The sequence below is a fragment of the Bos mutus genome, chromosome 13 (assembly GCF_027580195.1).
Source record: "Bos mutus isolate GX-2022 chromosome 13, NWIPB_WYAK_1.1, whole genome shotgun sequence".
Taxonomy (NCBI): Eukaryota; Metazoa; Chordata; class Mammalia; order Artiodactyla; family Bovidae; genus Bos; species Bos mutus.
In genome coordinates, this window is record NC_091629.1 from 24516228 (window position 1) to 24532141 (window position 15914).

At 43.2% G+C, this 15914-nt stretch overlaps 1 protein-coding gene across 4 annotated transcripts in view; it reads left to right on the top strand.

Annotated features, from left to right (window-relative positions):
- Positions 1-15914, top strand: part of CFAP61 (cilia and flagella associated protein 61) — a 248003-nt gene that overhangs the window by 2810 nt on the left and 229279 nt on the right. For 3 of the 4 annotated variants that reach the window (XM_070381160.1, XM_070381162.1, XM_070381163.1), the window contains exons 2-6: positions 3548-3698; positions 9105-9255; positions 12900-12976; positions 14603-14670; positions 15286-15412. In XM_070381160.1, the coding sequence (XP_070237261.1) occupies positions 3556-3698; positions 9105-9255; positions 12900-12976; positions 14603-14670; positions 15286-15412 (566 nt within the window). In that variant the 5' untranslated portion in view covers positions 3548-3555. Of the gene's footprint in view, positions 1-1260; positions 1352-3547; positions 3699-9104; positions 9256-12899; positions 12977-14602; positions 14671-15285; positions 15413-15914 lie in introns of all 4 variants that reach the window. The other variant, XM_070381161.1, reaches the window with a different exon arrangement.

Genomic DNA, 15914 nt, shown 5'->3' on the forward strand with positions numbered 1-15914 from the left:
CAGAGTACTGCATTTGTTACAGTCCATGAACCTACATTGTCACATCACACGTCATTATCATCCAATGTAAGGGTTTATTTGTGATGTTGTACAGTGTATAGGATTTGACAAAAAATACAATGTCATGTATCCATCATTACAGAATGGTAAAGAACAATTGGTGCTAAGTTGTGTCAGTCATGTCTGACACTTTGCGAAGCTAAGGACCGTAGCCTGCCGGGCTCCCCTGTCCGTGGGATTCTCCATGCAACAATACTGGAGTGGGTTGCCATGCCCTCCTCCAGGGGAAAGAACAATTTAACTGCCCTAAAAATCCTCTCTGCTTCACCTGTTCATCCTTCCCTACCCATTTTCTTCTGGAAGCCACTTACTTTTTTTTTTTTTTTTTCAGACTATCAGCAGTCTTTTTCAGAATATCATATCATTAGAATGATACAGTGTATAGCCTTTGAAGACTGGCTTCTTTCACTTAGTAATATGCATTTAAGATTTCTCCATGTCTTTACATGGCTTGTTAGTTCATTGGTTAAGAGATTTTTGACAGCTGCCAAGTCTCTTGTTTATGTATTTACGTATGTAGAACTCGGAGAAGGCGATGGCACCCCACTCCAGTACTCTTGCCTGGAAAACCCCATGGACGGAGGAGCCTGGAAGGCTGCAGTCCATGGGGTCGCTGAGGGTGGGACACTGAGCGACTTCACTTTCACTTTTCACTTTCATGCATTGGAGAAGGAAATGGCAACCCACTCCAGTATTCTTGCCTGGAGAATCCCAGGGACGGGGGAGCCTGGTGGGCTGCCATCTCTGGGGTCGCACAGAGTCGGACACAACTGAAGTGACTTAGCAGCAGCAGTACCGTTTTTTAAGATTCCGCATATAAGCAATATCATATTTTACTTTTTCTGAACTAAAAACACTACTTCAAAAACTAGAAAAATCTTGTAAATTGTGTATGTGGCTCACATATATGTCTCTTTCATTCAAAACACTGCCGTCTGTGGGGTCGCACAGAGTCAGACATGACTGAAGCGACTTAGCAGCAGCAGCAGCAGTATGTACAACTATCACATCTACCTCTGCAGATAGTTTTTTCAAAAAGCTTTTTATGCTGATTTCTCAAATGGAAGTCATTCGTAACCAATATAAAAACAGTTGCCATAGTTCTATATCACCATTTTATTATTTAAACATTTAAAAGTTGTCTCACTTTTCTTTTTTTTTCTTTTATTTATTTATTTTACTTTACTTTTCAAATTCTAGATGAATGAGATTTTATATATCCGCCATAAAGAGAAGTCACCTATGGAAATAAATAAATAGCTATTAAAATAAAAAAAGATATTTACCTTAGGTGAGTTCCCTTAAATCTGTAACTATATGCAATTGATTTGACAAAGTTTAATCATTTATAGCTGCCTCTCAAACCTTAGAATGTTTCATTTCTGATTGTCATCCTTCCATCTCACAAGTTTTTATTGTGTGGTAATTCAATCCAGCTGTTGTTTCTAAAGCAAGATTTATCATCATTATTACTTTTTTCCCTGACCGTCAATGCCTATATAGATATATCTTCTCATTTACTTTTCTCTCCTCAACATTTCATCCTGTATTCTATTCCTTTCTGATTTTAATTTTCTTCTTCCTGATATACATCTTGTCCTAGTTCTTTCAACAGGGTTCTTTGAATGGTAATTTCTTTGTAGTAAATTGTCTTATTATCACCTTGATTTTTAAACCATTATTCAGCTAGATATAGAACTCTCACTTAGTAATTATTTTTGCCTCTGTATTTTTGAAATACTTGTTCTGGTAGTTGGGAAACAGTAGTCTACAGGCCACATTCAACACATTAACTATTTTTTATGTGGCCCACAAGCTAAGAATTAAAAAAAAAAAAAAAACATGTTTAAACAACTGAATAAAAGACCAAAAGAACATTTCAGGATACACTCAACTATGTAAAAGTCAAACATCAGTGTTCATAAGTAAAATTTTATTGGAATACAGTCATCATGTAATTTGTGCAAGAATATATCTGCTGCTGCTGCTAAGTCACTTCAGTCATGTCCGACTCTGTGCAACCCCATAGACAGCAGCCCACCAGGCTCCCCCGTCCCTGGGATTCTCCAGGCAAGAACACTGGAGTGGGTTGCCATTTCCTTCTCCAGTGCATGAAAGTGAAAAGTGAAAGTGAAGTTGCTCAGTCGTATCCGACTCTTCGCAACCCCATGGACTGCAGCCTACCAGGCTCCTCCATCCATGGGATTTTCTAGGCAAAAGTACTGGAGTGGGGTGCCAACAGCAAAAAGTCAAATGATACAATCTGTGTTTTGAAAGAATGCAGTGCACACTGTGTAATTCCATTTATATAGTGTTCAAAAAATGGCCAAGGGCACTATGAGATAGAAGTCAGAATGGTGACTACCTGTGGATGGGGCCACCTTCCGGGGTGCTGGGAACGCTCCGCACTGCTCTTAGAGTCAATGTGATGGCGAAAATTAACTTCCCTGTTTTCCAGCTTACTGGCTTAGACCATAATAAGGTATTTCCCCTTAGGAAACAGGAAAAAAAGAAAAAGGAAGGGAAGGAAGGAGGGAGGAAAGGAAAGAGAGGAAGAGACACATACACATTGAGGCCCCTAGACATCGAGACAGATGGAGCTCGTCTTGGGCCTGCTGTTCTGTCAGTAGCATCTCCCGCGTGTCTTTCCCAACGTGAGACTCTCCGCCATTGCTGTCATTAGAGATTCTTCTCAGAATGGCTGTGGGGAAGGCTCGGTCTACAGAGAAAGCTGCAACTTTATCCTGGAGCTTCCCAGAGACTTTCGTGGGCGGAAGCTCCTTGCAAGCCACGTCTCTTACACTTATTTGGCCACAGACCTCTTCTCACCTTAGGACTTCCCAGGTGGCTCAGTGGTAAAGAATCTGCCTGCCAAGCAGGAGATGTGGGTTTGATCCCTGGGTTGGAAAAATCCCCTGGAAAAGGAAGTGGCTCAGTATTCTTGCCTGGGAAATCCCATGGACAGAGGAGCCTGGTGGGCTACAGTCTATGGAGTTGCAAAGAGTCCGACATAACTGACTAACAGCAACTCTTTCAACCTCAAAATATCCCCCAGGACTGCCGCCCTTTGGGCTCTGGTTTGGGGGAGCTCTGTTTGTACAGGGGGCGGTGTCTGTATTTCCCCTCTAACTCTTGACCACAGTGACTGATCAAATATGAGGACCCTGAATCAGTAAATTCCTTTCAATGTTCTTCAGTCCTATTGCTTGAATATTTTTAAAGCAGCTTTGTGGAAAACAAAAAATATCGTTGCAGTCACTTCTAACCAGGCCAGTTCTCAGAAACCTCATTTTCCTGGAGAGACACGTGTCAGCTAGTTTTGGGGGACAGTTGTCATAGCCTATTCCCAGGGGAGATGTATCCCACCAACCGTGCTCACCCTGACCACACGAAGACTGAAGGAATGTCCCATTTTTGTAAATACGTAGCTAGACTGGCTCATCATCTCAGGTTAACAGTGGGCTGTTTTTCTCTCTTTTGGGGACAGGATCAAAAATGTCAGTACTCACTTCTCCAAGAGGAAAAGTTGAAGTGGTACATTGCCGAAGAACAGAGACACAAGATATTTATTGTATCAAAAACCTCATTAGAAAATTTACCCAGAAGCTCTTTGGAAATCTTAATATCATCTATCTTCTGTAAGTATGTAGTCAAGGGGCTCCACTCCTTTGTCCTCACAGGGCTTATGGCAAGGAAACAGACAGCAGGAAAGTCTGCCCTCCTGAGCAGAAGGTCTCTGGGAACAACCATCACTAAGTCCTATAACAAACATAAAAATTGGAAAGATTTCTCACAGCTTTTGGATTCAGGCAAACTTGTGTTCAAATCTCGGCTGCCTCACCTACCAGTAGAGTCACTTGAAAGCAAGTTAATAATATTAGCTACAAATATTGAGAATTTATTTTCCTTCAGACTCCGTGCTTTGCCAACATTGTCTTGTTTAATTCTGAGGTAGCCACCATCATGCCCATTTTTACAAATGAGAAAGTGGAGGCCCACTCAAGGTCCAGCAATTAGTAAGTGACAAAGCCTGAATGTGCTCTCAGCCACTTCCGTTGATCTGTTCTTCTAAACTTTGAATTAGGCATAGTTTTTTTTTTTTTTTTTAAGAAAATGTCTTTTTTTCTCCCTGTTTTGTTTTGTTTTGGGGCACTATAATATGAATATAGGGCTTTCCTGGTGGCTCAGATGATAAAGAATCCACTTGCAATTCAGGAGACCCGGGTTTGATCCCTGGGTTGAGAAGGGAATGGCTACCCACTTCAGTGTTCTTGCCTGGAAAATCAGTGGACAGAGGAGCCTGGTGGGGTACAGTTCATTGGGTCGCAAAGAGTTGGACACGACTGAGTGACTAACACATACAAATATCCTATAATCAGCTCCTTGTTATTTTGATTGAGCATGTTAAGAGATAGCTCAGTATTTTGGATCTCATAAAGCTTCAGATTAAATGTAAATGAAGAGTTTAAACTAGGCCAGCCTAAGACATTAAAATTTACAGTTTCTGATCACCACACTGACGAATGTAATGTAAATTTGGCATAGTTTTGTTGGAGAGTAGTAGGGCAATATATATAAAAGCTTTAAAAATACGTATACCAATGAAATTATTTCTTTTTTTTGGCCTTGTTGTGGATTAAACACCTTAATGATGTCCTCTGGATGGAAACATGTTGATGTGCACACACACACACACACACGCACACACAAGTTGTCAGAATGAAATCAGAAACTTCAGGACAATAGCAGGAACCCATGCCACTTTCTCCTTGAGAATTTTTTGCTACATTCTAGAAACCTCACACTTCTGTTTTGACAGGTTTGCAAGGAACAGAAGTTAAATACTCCCTACACTTAAGGAGGGAAGTGTTAGACTTCTTTGTATAAAATTATATTATTTGTAGGGATGAAGGAGATATAAACCCACTGCATAAAAGTAAGGAAACTTGGCCATTTCAACCTCAGCATGAATGAAAGGGTTGGGGGGAGGGATAAAGCTCCCCTGCAAAAGCTTCAAAACTTCCTAATTAATGGATGCATTTTCAGACAAACAAAACTAAGTTAATTTGCCCATAGACTGAATAAAGTAAAGGCAGTGGAAAATTTGATTAAAAGTGGTTACAGGTTAGTACTGTATCTAGGAGACTGCTAAAATAAATGCAGATCAGGTCTGAAAGGGTGGAGCTTCAGCTTAGACTTCAAATAATACTCACAGATAAGGTTCCAAGGAACATAAACTCGCAGCTAAAAATCACAACACAAATACACAAGGAGACAGTCACCATTAGTGAAAATCAAAGACAAAAACTATACAGGAGAATCAGACTCAAAGACTTCAGATATTAAGTCACAGAATAGAAAATAACTATACTATGTCTAAAGTGAAAAGGTATGTTTTAAAAGACCATAAAATGAAAAATGAGTATTGAAAAAGTCTAATAGACCATCTAGAAAGAAATAGAGTTAAAATTAAAAGCTCGGTAGATGAATTAAGCATCATAATAGACACAGGTAAAGACAGATGTAGTGAACTGGAAGATCAATAAAAATAGATTACCTGGAATTCAGTACAAAGAGACAGAGACAAAACATAAAAATGGGATACTTAACAATTAGGTATGATCAGACATCTAGAAGGACATAATAGAAAGTGGAAGAGTCAGTATTTGAAGAGATAATGGCTGAGAACTTTCCAGAATTGTTGAAAAGCACACATTCTTACAGAAAACTCAATGAATTCCAAATAGGAAAAATGCACAGAGAATTCTACAACTAACCACATCATAATGAAACAGCAAAACACCAAAGCTAAAGAGAAGATCTGAAAAATACCTGTAGAGAAAAAAGAAGTTGCCTGCAAACAACTAAAAATTAGTCTAATGATAATTCTTACTAGCAACAATGGTACCCAGAAGACAGTGAAATGTTGGAGAGCAAATAACATCAAACTAGAATTTATACCTAGTAAAACAATGTTTCAATACTTAGGGGAAAAAAATGAATGAATTTTTTAGATAAACAAAAACTAGTTTATCAGTTACTTTACTGGTAGACTCTGAATTAAGGAAATTCCTCAGAACATACTCTAAGCAGAAGGAAAAATATCTCTGCTGGAAAAACCCAATATAAAAGAAGGAAAGTAAAAATATGTATAAATATTTTTAAAAATCTAGCTTGTATGAAACAGTAACATTAACAATGACTAATCTAATATAGATACTAACTATAAATGGTAAATTATAAAATATAAATAATGAGATAAAATGCAGGACAAAAATAGCTGATAAATTGGGCGTCATGTGATTAAATAGAAAGTAGTTTTAAGGATTTGTTGAGGAGGAGGGTGTGGTAGCTAGTATTCAGAGGTGTTCCCCCTCCCTCCCACTAACCACACACCCTCCCATCAAGTCCTTTTCAAGTCTCTTCTTGTCCTGAGTAAGGGCTGGCCCTGTGTATAGAAATCAGCAACAGGGATGCTCTATGACTTCAAGTCTAGACTGTAAGAAGTCTACAGCTCCCCCTGCTCTCTGAAATGCTCCCTCTTGGAACCCAGATGCCACACTGTTAAAGGCTCAAGTCACAGGGCTACATGCAGGTGTCTCTCCTGACAGCCTTGGCTGAGCTCTTAGCCAATAACCAGCACCAACTGCTAACAGTGTGAGTGGAACCGTTCTAGACGTTGGATATTCAGCGGACTCCAGCTATTAGCACCACTTGACTGCCATCACCTGAGAGACCTCCACCAAAAACTGCTCAGTCAAAACCAGCTAGCCCACAGAACCATGAGAGATGATATAAAATCGCTGTTTGGAGCCTAGGGCTGGTTTGGTACATGTCAGTTGATAACTGGAACAGAGGGTAAAGACTTTGTTAGAAATACATGTTAACTTGGGCTAGTATAATCATTAAAGGATAGGCGTAGAGATTATAACTGCTGATCTATAGAGGGGAAAATTGAACAGGAAATTAATAAGAAACCAGAATCTAAAAGCAAGAAAAGAGGAAGAAAAAAGAAACAGAAAGCATAGAACACATTAAAATCACAAATAATAGGAAGATTGAAAAAAATTCTGTATATCGGTAATCAAAATAAATGTATCTGAACAAAATTCTTCAGTTAAAATATAAAGATGAGTAGATTGGCTGAAAACAGAATGAAACGAAGAGCAGTCATGTTTTACATATGAGACATACCTAAGGTATAAAAAATCACAGAGGGATTTAAAGTTGAAGTATTGGGGGAAAAAAGGGACATGAAGCCTTGTTTCACTACTTAACGAGGCAGAAAATGGGAACCCTTTTCCAACCAGATTTTCACCAAATACAGTTAAGTAAAACGAGTACTGGCTGAACTTAAATTCCTGAAACCTATTGAATAAATGAAGCACTGCTCTAATGGAAAGAACTCTGATTTCTATTGCTGGTAACATCTTTGAACTTTAATATGTTTTGATGAAATACATAAGTGTGCACACGTGTGTGTGTGTGTGTGTGTCTGTGTATTTTTTAAGGGCTCCTTTGGCTTGGATCTGGCTTATTACAAAGGATAATTTTAAACCAGCTTTAAAGGCACACACCTCCCTCTACCTTATCCCTCCTTTCCCGCTTTCACTCCCACAATGATTTTTATCTGTCCTATAGAGGACCTATTCACTAAGCAGTAATAAGTGGAAATTGTATATATAAAATGATTTGCTGCCAAAGTTACTTTTTGCAAACAGGCTCTTTGGAAACTGCAGTGCATTTTCCCATTGAAATAAAGTTATTGGTGGCTGGCTTCCCAGGCCACCCCAGTAAAGCCTATTTAATCTATACTGTGTGTGCGGTATAGCACTGTGCTAATTGTGCTGCAGAGCACCACCACCACCCTAGGTTCCCATGGATAAGTGAATTTCAGGTTCTAATTGGGATTCCAGGAACACCTTTCCTTTCCTTCACTGAAGGGATGGTAGCTGCCCGGTCCCAGGTCTTGCCCACTTCCTCCTCTACCACCTTCATCACTGCCATCACTGATGCTCAGTGATCAAGGTCCTGATCAAGGTCAAGGTCAATGGTCCTGCACCTTTGACCATTCTCATCCTGGTTAGAGTGAGGACGAGACTCAGTATGAAGTCATAGGTCATGGCTCTGGGAACCCGGAGCAGGGGAGCCCAGAGGACAGGAGCTGGAGGGAGACCTGCAGAAGTAGAATGAGGGGCAGAGGCTTCAGTGAATTAGATGAGAGAATCTGGGGGGCTGCCCCTCCTGCTAATGAACGTCCTGTGTGGATCCCGTGTTCTCAATACCTGAGGGCAGCCAGCTGCAGAGCTTGGGCCAAGGGCACCCTGCTGGGAGTCCCCTGTGGCTAAATGTTGTGACTTCCTGTGAGAGGGGATGGTGGCTAGAGGTGCTGAGAGATTGATGTCCCAAGTGCAGTGGCTACTTAAGGTGCCCACAGCTCTGGTGGTACCAGATTTGACTCAAGTGATTTGACTCCAATTATGTAGAGCAATTTTTGTGTTAAATGTTCTATCTTCATTTTTATAGATAGCTTCTACTTATAGGAAGGGATACTGGTTTTCCTTTTATGATAGTAATGTAAAACTTGTTATTGAAATAGACTCATTGTAGCCAAAAATGAACTGGCTTAAAGATAATAATGATGTGTAGGAGGTGCATGTGTGTGAGAGACTCACAGGGGTCAGTTGACCATCCTAAACGTGTGTTTTGGCCAGCACGATGAAGCTGGCAACATGGAGAGTGTGCAGAAGTCTGCAGTTGATGTTTCCCCCACCCGTCTCCAAGGGAGGATCCTGGGCATCTCATATCATAGATGTAGCACCTTTCTCAGGAAGTGTAACTTTCTGTAGAGATGTGGTTGATAGCGCCAGGTGTCCTGAAAGATGTTCCACAGATGCTGCCTCATTGCTGCCACCTCTTGGAAAGGTTGTCACACCTGACTCAGCGGGTGCTGAACTCCAGGAGCCCAAGGTAGGAGAAAATGACACCTCTTCCTTTCACGGTTGGTACCTTCTTCATGTGTGCAATTCAAACCATTTCCACAGGGAGAAAGCAAACCTTGCCATCACCCTCCACAATGACCAAGAGGAGATCATGGCCCAGGCCACCTTCCTGGATTACCCCAACTGGAATATTGCCACGCAGGATGATTGGGTGTCCGTGTTCCGGGAGCTGGACAGTGACATACCATGCACAGTGAGTGACCACGCATGTCATTTGTGAGAACAGCCTGAATTTCCGAGGGAAGTCCTGTGTTTCCCTGTGGATCGCCTCAGTTTTCAGACTGAGCAGTTTAAAGGTCATGACAGAATGTATGTGACATCATGATAGACAGACATAAACATAGGTGGTGGAGAGGGAAGGGGAGTCTGGGAGCAAAAGGCCTCTGAGGAGGACCTGGGGGAGCAAGGAATTAGCGGAGCAGCAGAACTCTGCTTCCCATGTCTCCATGCTCTGCTCCCAAGTCTCTGACCTGCCTGGTAGGCACCTGCCATTTACTCCATCTGCTCCTGAAATACTGGCAACAGAGTCTCAGGTTCAAGTCATACTCTTTAATTTTTAAAGCGCCCTTGTGGGCTCTAGCTCATTTGATGTCTTTCAGTTGCAGATGCAGGACACCCTGTGAACCCACGGGAGCCCGGTCGGGGGGTCCCAGGAAAGTGGGGCTTTGGGAGGGGTGCCCAGCCTGAGTTGACCCTGCCTCGGCTTCCAGAGCCAGGCCCACGTCCGGTCCCAGCTGCTGGGGAGAGTCAGAAGCTGCGACCATGGAGTTCAAGAGTGTGTCCCCAGAGCCCTGGGGAATGGCAGTCGCGTGCAGGGGTGGATTGGAGCATACACACAAACACGCCCAGCCAGCATGTTGGCTACCCAGCATCTGTCCATCCAGAGTCCACCTCCCCCTCATCCCCTGTGGTCCCCTCTGCCCACCACCCTGTGCTGTCCTGGTCCCCACTGTCAGGAAAGTGATCTCAAACTTGGAAATAGGCCAAAAAGATCTGCTCGGTCAGGGATTGTACCTTTGATTGATTTTCTATTGACTGAGCTGTTTTCCAGTTCTGCAGGAGCAGTGATTAGCTTGTAGATTTGGGTCCATTTGAGATGTAAGTCACTTCTGTCTGGTGGAAGAGATAACCTCAAAGGTCACCATTTCTGACCCTGCAGGACAGGAACTCTTTGTATCTAGCCAGGCAATCTTCTAACAATTTCCTCATTAAACTGCCAGAAGACAGCTTCTCAAGTGCAATGAATCATTTTTTGTTGTTGTTGTTTTTGTTTTTAACCATCTCGCTGGTTGCCTCCTGAATTGATGCATTGAATCAATCTCTGACACTTGCACTTTGTCTTTGCATTAGGGTCATGATTTTACCTTCTCAAAAATTATAAATTAGCACGATTCTTCATAAATTCTTTCCCCTTCTATTCCTCTTCTTGTTCTTTTAAGATTGTTTTCTTTTTCAACTACTTCCTTCAATAGTGTCAGAGCTGAGTTTTCCTGTGTGGTACACTAGCCACGTGCAGCTACTGAGAACCTGAAATGTGGCTAGTTTGAATTGAGATGAGCTATGTGTATAAACAGCATATTAAAAAGCAGAGACATTACTTTGCCAACAAAGGTCCATCTAGTCAAGGCTATGGTTTTTCCAGTGGTCATGTATGGATGTGAGAGTTGGACTATAAAGAAAGCTGAGCACTGAAGAATTGATGCTTTTGAACTGTGGTGTTGGAGAAGACTCTTGAGAGTCCCTTGTACTGCAAGGAGATCCAACCAATCCATCCTAAAGGAAATCAGTCCTGAATATTCATTGGAAGGACTGATGCTGAAGCTGAAACTCCAATACTTTGGCCACCTGATGCGAAGAACTGACTCATTAGAAAAGACCCTGATGCTGGGAAAGATTGAAGGCAGGAGAAGGGGACGACAGAGAATGAGATGGTTGGATGGTATCACCGACTCGATGGACATGAGTTTGAGCAAACTCCAGGAGATGGTGATGGACAGGGAGGCCTGGCATGCTGCAGTCCATGGGGTCACAAAGAGTCAGGCACAACTGAGCGACTGAACTGAACTGAACTGATGTGTATAAAACATACTCTGGGCATCAACACTCTCAGTAGGAAAAAGAAGAGTGTAAAATATCTTGTTGAGAAGTTTTATACTGACTGCTTCTTAAAAGGATAATAATTTAAATAGATTGAATAAAACATATTAAAATTAGTTTAACCTGTTTACTCCTTTTTAAAAAATATATCTAATATGTACCTAGCATTTGTGGCTTGAATTATCTTCCTATTGTTTAGCATAGGTATAGACCCTTATGGCTTAATGTATTATCTACCCCAGGGGTATCTGCAAATGAAATAATGATTTTTATCTTAAAGCTGAGGAATAAATATTGAACTGTAATATTCTTGATGGAAGAAAGAATTTGGGAAATACACCAGCCAAGTGATAAGCCATGTACCATAAGCCAAGTCCTGTTCAGAATATAAAAGATGCCATGGGGTTAGGCCAGTCTGTGCACGGAAAGTGCTCGCATTGTGACGTTACGTTGTCACTCACTGTCCCTGGTGATATCTGAATTCTGGAGTTTGTGTTGTTTACCTTTGGGGAATTTTCAAGCTCATGAACTAAACTCATGATTCTTCTCTCACCATTTTATGCCTGATAAGCTCCTTCCGAGTGTTCTGAGGGCACATGCCACCCAACAGGAGGGGAGACCAAGGCACAGACATGCCGGCGGCCACCCAAGGCCCACCTATGAAATTGCTCAGGAAACAGGAGACACAGAAGTGCTGCTGTGTCTGGACTGAGGTGCAGGCACTGCCTTCCCTTCACCACTCAGCTACCTCCCATTTGCATCATCTCCAGAATTTGAGGGTTTGCCAGTAAGCACAGGGGTACAGAGTCAAACAGGCCAGTGTGGGGATGCACAGAACAGTTTGGAAGCCTTCAATACAACTGTGCTGTACAGGAGAAATTGATGCAGCATTGTAAATCAACTACATGCTCAGTGGCTCGGTTGTGTCTGACTGTGTGGACTGTAACCCACCAGGCTCCTCTGTCCATGGTATTTTCTAAGCACGAATACTGGAGTGTGTTGCCATTTCTTCCTCCAGGGGATCTTCCCAACCCATGGATTGAACCTGAGTGTCCTGTGTCCCCTGCATTGCTGTCGGATTCTTTACCTTTGAGCCATGAGGGATGCCCCCAAATCAACCATACACTTTGACAGAATTTTTTTTTTTTTAAGCTATGGGGCAGAGCTCTTTAAAAACCCTAAAATCTTATCCTGAGAGTCATAGAAGAATCTTTGCTGCTTTGTTTTCCCGCTCAGGTTCTCTGGATCCTGAGAGTAGGGTTAGATTCTGACTCTGGGAATGTGGAATGAAACAAGCCATCGGATTCATAACTGGGGCATTTGCCTCCCACCCTGGAAATTCGGGAGAGACTCTTTCCCTCGGGTGTCACTTGAATAGAGCAGCAGCTGCTGACCCGGGAGCCCCAGCATTGTCTTTCACTAGGCAGTGGTGCCCCAGGACAAGACGACGGAGTTCTCAGTTCTCAGTCGGTTTCACGCCCCTGTAGGCACGCCCCTGCCACATAGCTGGCAATGAGGTGGGAGGAAGGGCCGAATGGAGGCTCTCCATGTCCGTGAACAAGTCCAAGCTAGGAGGACAGAAACCCTGCCTGGATGTCTCCTCATTTTAGACACAAAGTTTCATCCACCAGCACCTGGCAGCTCTGGGCTGTGCCCACCTCCAGACCCTCCCCCCACCCCACCTCCCACCTTCCCCTTGCTCTGACTCAGCCTCTAACCATGTCCTGTTTCCTTCTGCAGCCTCTGAACACACTGTTCATGCACCTCTTTGTGGCTGTGGACGAGTATTCTGTCGGCTGTTGCAAAGAGATTATTCGGTGAGTGGCCATAGCATGGCAGACGGTGACATGGAGCACTGGTAGCAGCATCACAGACAAGACTTGCTCCTGTCTCTATCATGTCTTTAAGTATCTGGATAGTTCAGAGATATTTTTTTGAACTAAAGTTTAGGTTGCTTTTTTAAAAACTTTTTATTTTGTGTTGGGGGTATAGCCGATAAACAATGTTGTGACAGACTTGCCATACACATACATGATAGATAGTTTAAAAATATTTTTAAAGGTCCTAATTCTTTGTGGTGTTCAGTTTGCTTTCCGGCTCTAGTAAAGCATTTCCTCTGTACAGCAGTGTAATTTCTGAAAGAAAACAATCCTTCCTTTAAATGGATGCCTTTAACTGCTGCCACTGGAGGCAAACAGGTTGGACCGTCCTTTGGGAAAACATGGATTTGGGGGAAGAAAGGAAAGAAAAAGGTCACAGGCTTGGATGTTTGTAAAAATAGCTTTCCCCAGGCTTATCCTGAGACACGTTATTAACAGGACAACCGGCAGAACATCGTGAGTAACAGGTCATGGGGAAACATGACCTGCTGAGTTCCCGAGGTGGATCCCTGACATTTGGGGGTGGTGGGCCTCTGTAATGTCACACCAGAACCTCCAGATGCCAGGGCAAAGGTTAATCTCAGCAGAAATCTGGTGCACCACATGGATGTGGTGCCTTGGTTCTTGCCACCTCCATGGAACAGATACAAAAGGGGGCCTTTTGGAATCCAGAGAAAAGCAGAGAAGAGAAAGGAATTGTAGGTTCCCTTTGCCGGTGGGGAGCAGAGCACCCGGGTGCATCTATGAATGTCTCATTTTTGTAGTGAAGGCGTGTATCTCACTCAGGTGCTGATCTCAGAGACACAGCAGTCAGTGGTCCTGAGGAGAGATCTTACTTCATTCTCTGCCCAGGAACTGAACCTGGGTAGCCTGGATGAAAACCAGGAATCCTAGCCACCAGACCCCCAGGGGCTGGAGGCTAAGAATCAAAGTGACCCGGGCTCTTTCCCCGTGTGAAAGCAAGAATGTTTCAAGGAGGCAAAAGCTGTAGACAGGCACAAAGTTTATTACTAAAGAGGGCAGCATAGCATGTGGGAGAGCACACAGAGAAACAGTTGGTTTATTGAAGGCAGAAACAAGGCAGGGGCGTACCCGGAGAGGGGTCCTAAATGAGAGCAGTAAAGAGGTGCTTTGAAGCACTTGTAATAGGCAGTCCTTCCAGATCTTTGTTTACAATTGGCCAATTACCTTGTTTCTTTCCTCATTCCTGATTGGTCCTAGGACCCTCCCCAAGATGCCTGTGCAGCTTTTTTCTAAAATAGATCCCACTGTAGAGGCCTGGGGTGCATGTTCCCTTTTTGACCCCCTTTTAGAAGGCTTCCTGCATATGTGGGAACAGGGAAGTTTTCCTTGACCTCGGGAGTGGTCATCTTATCTCTCTACTTGAGCAGAGCTCAGCTTCTGCAACTAGCTTTGTCCTTGGAGTCCTGGGTGGGGACACAGCTTGAATTTTACTCCCCTTGACAAACACCAGCTGTCTGGCCCCGAGGCCCATCTATCTCCTACCTCAGTGGCTCATGAGGTCACGTTGCTGACACCCCGACCTTCTCTTACCCTCATCAGGACCGTGTTCAAGGCGGTGCTGGACCTGCACTTTGTGTTCCTCATCGTGCCATCCTGCATGAGCCTCGGTAAGGCCTCCTCCACCACGTCCTAGCTCCAGGAGCTGAGGCAGGAATTTCGTGCTTAAAATGGGGCATCGAGGATGGGACATAAGAATGGTCTCCAGGTCCTTGAGACATAACGTGCCCATCTGACTGTAACAATTAAAACACATGTTACATATATACAGAATCTAGAAAAATGGTACTGAAGACTTTATTTACAGGGCAGCAGTGGAGAAACAGACATAGAGAATCGACTTATGGATGTGGGGAGAGGGGAGGAGAGGGTGAGATGTATGGAAAGAGTAACATGGAAACTTACATTATCACATGTAAAATAGATAGCCAACGGGAATTTGCTGTGTGGCTCAGGAAACTCAAACAGGGGCTCTGTATCAACCTAGAGGGTTGGGATGGGGAGGGAGACAGGAGGGAGGTTCAAAAGGGAGGGGATATATGTATACCTATGGCAGATTCATATTGAGGTTTGACAGAAAACAACAAAATTCTGTAAAGCAATTATTCTTCAATTAAAAAAAAAAAACAAACAACACATGTTAGAGTGAAAACTTCATTTTTCTTGAAGCCCTGAAGTTACTTCTTGGTAAATCCAGGCCTCATTTCTTTGTCTCTGGGATTCAGGCTCCACTCTCATAACCGTGTTCAGCCAAGTGGGGTATGTCCCCAGCCTGACGAATGATGAGGACTTTGCCGTGCACGTGTGTCACAGGCACAACCACTACCCTCAGCTGCACATCCGCAAAGCCAGGTAAGACTGGTGCCAGGCCCCCTGTTACCTAAGCCTTTACCCCGACAGTTACCTTCATGCGTGCGTGCTCAGTAGCTTCAGTCATGTCCAGCTCTGTGCGACCTCATGGACCGTAGCCCGTCAGACTCCATTTTCCATGGGATTCTCCAGGCAAGAATACTGGAGTGGGTTGCCGTGCCCTCCTCCAGGGGATCTTCCTGACCCAATAATTGAACCCGCGTCTCTTATGTCTCCTGAATTGGCAGGCGAGTTCTTTACCACTAGTGCCAGCTGGGAAGCCCAACAGTTACCTTACAGAGAGTTTAAAAATCGCCAGTTCTTACTGTAAACAATTATAGCTTGAATGAAATTGCTTTAGAATACCCAGGAACTTTCATTCATTTGGAGGCGATTATAGTTCCCCTTGATGACATAATAGGATTGCATGTTTGAGAGTCATTGTGTGCATGATTGAGAGTCATTTGGTGCCATGTGGTCAGCAAAGCTGTGATTTTACTTCTTA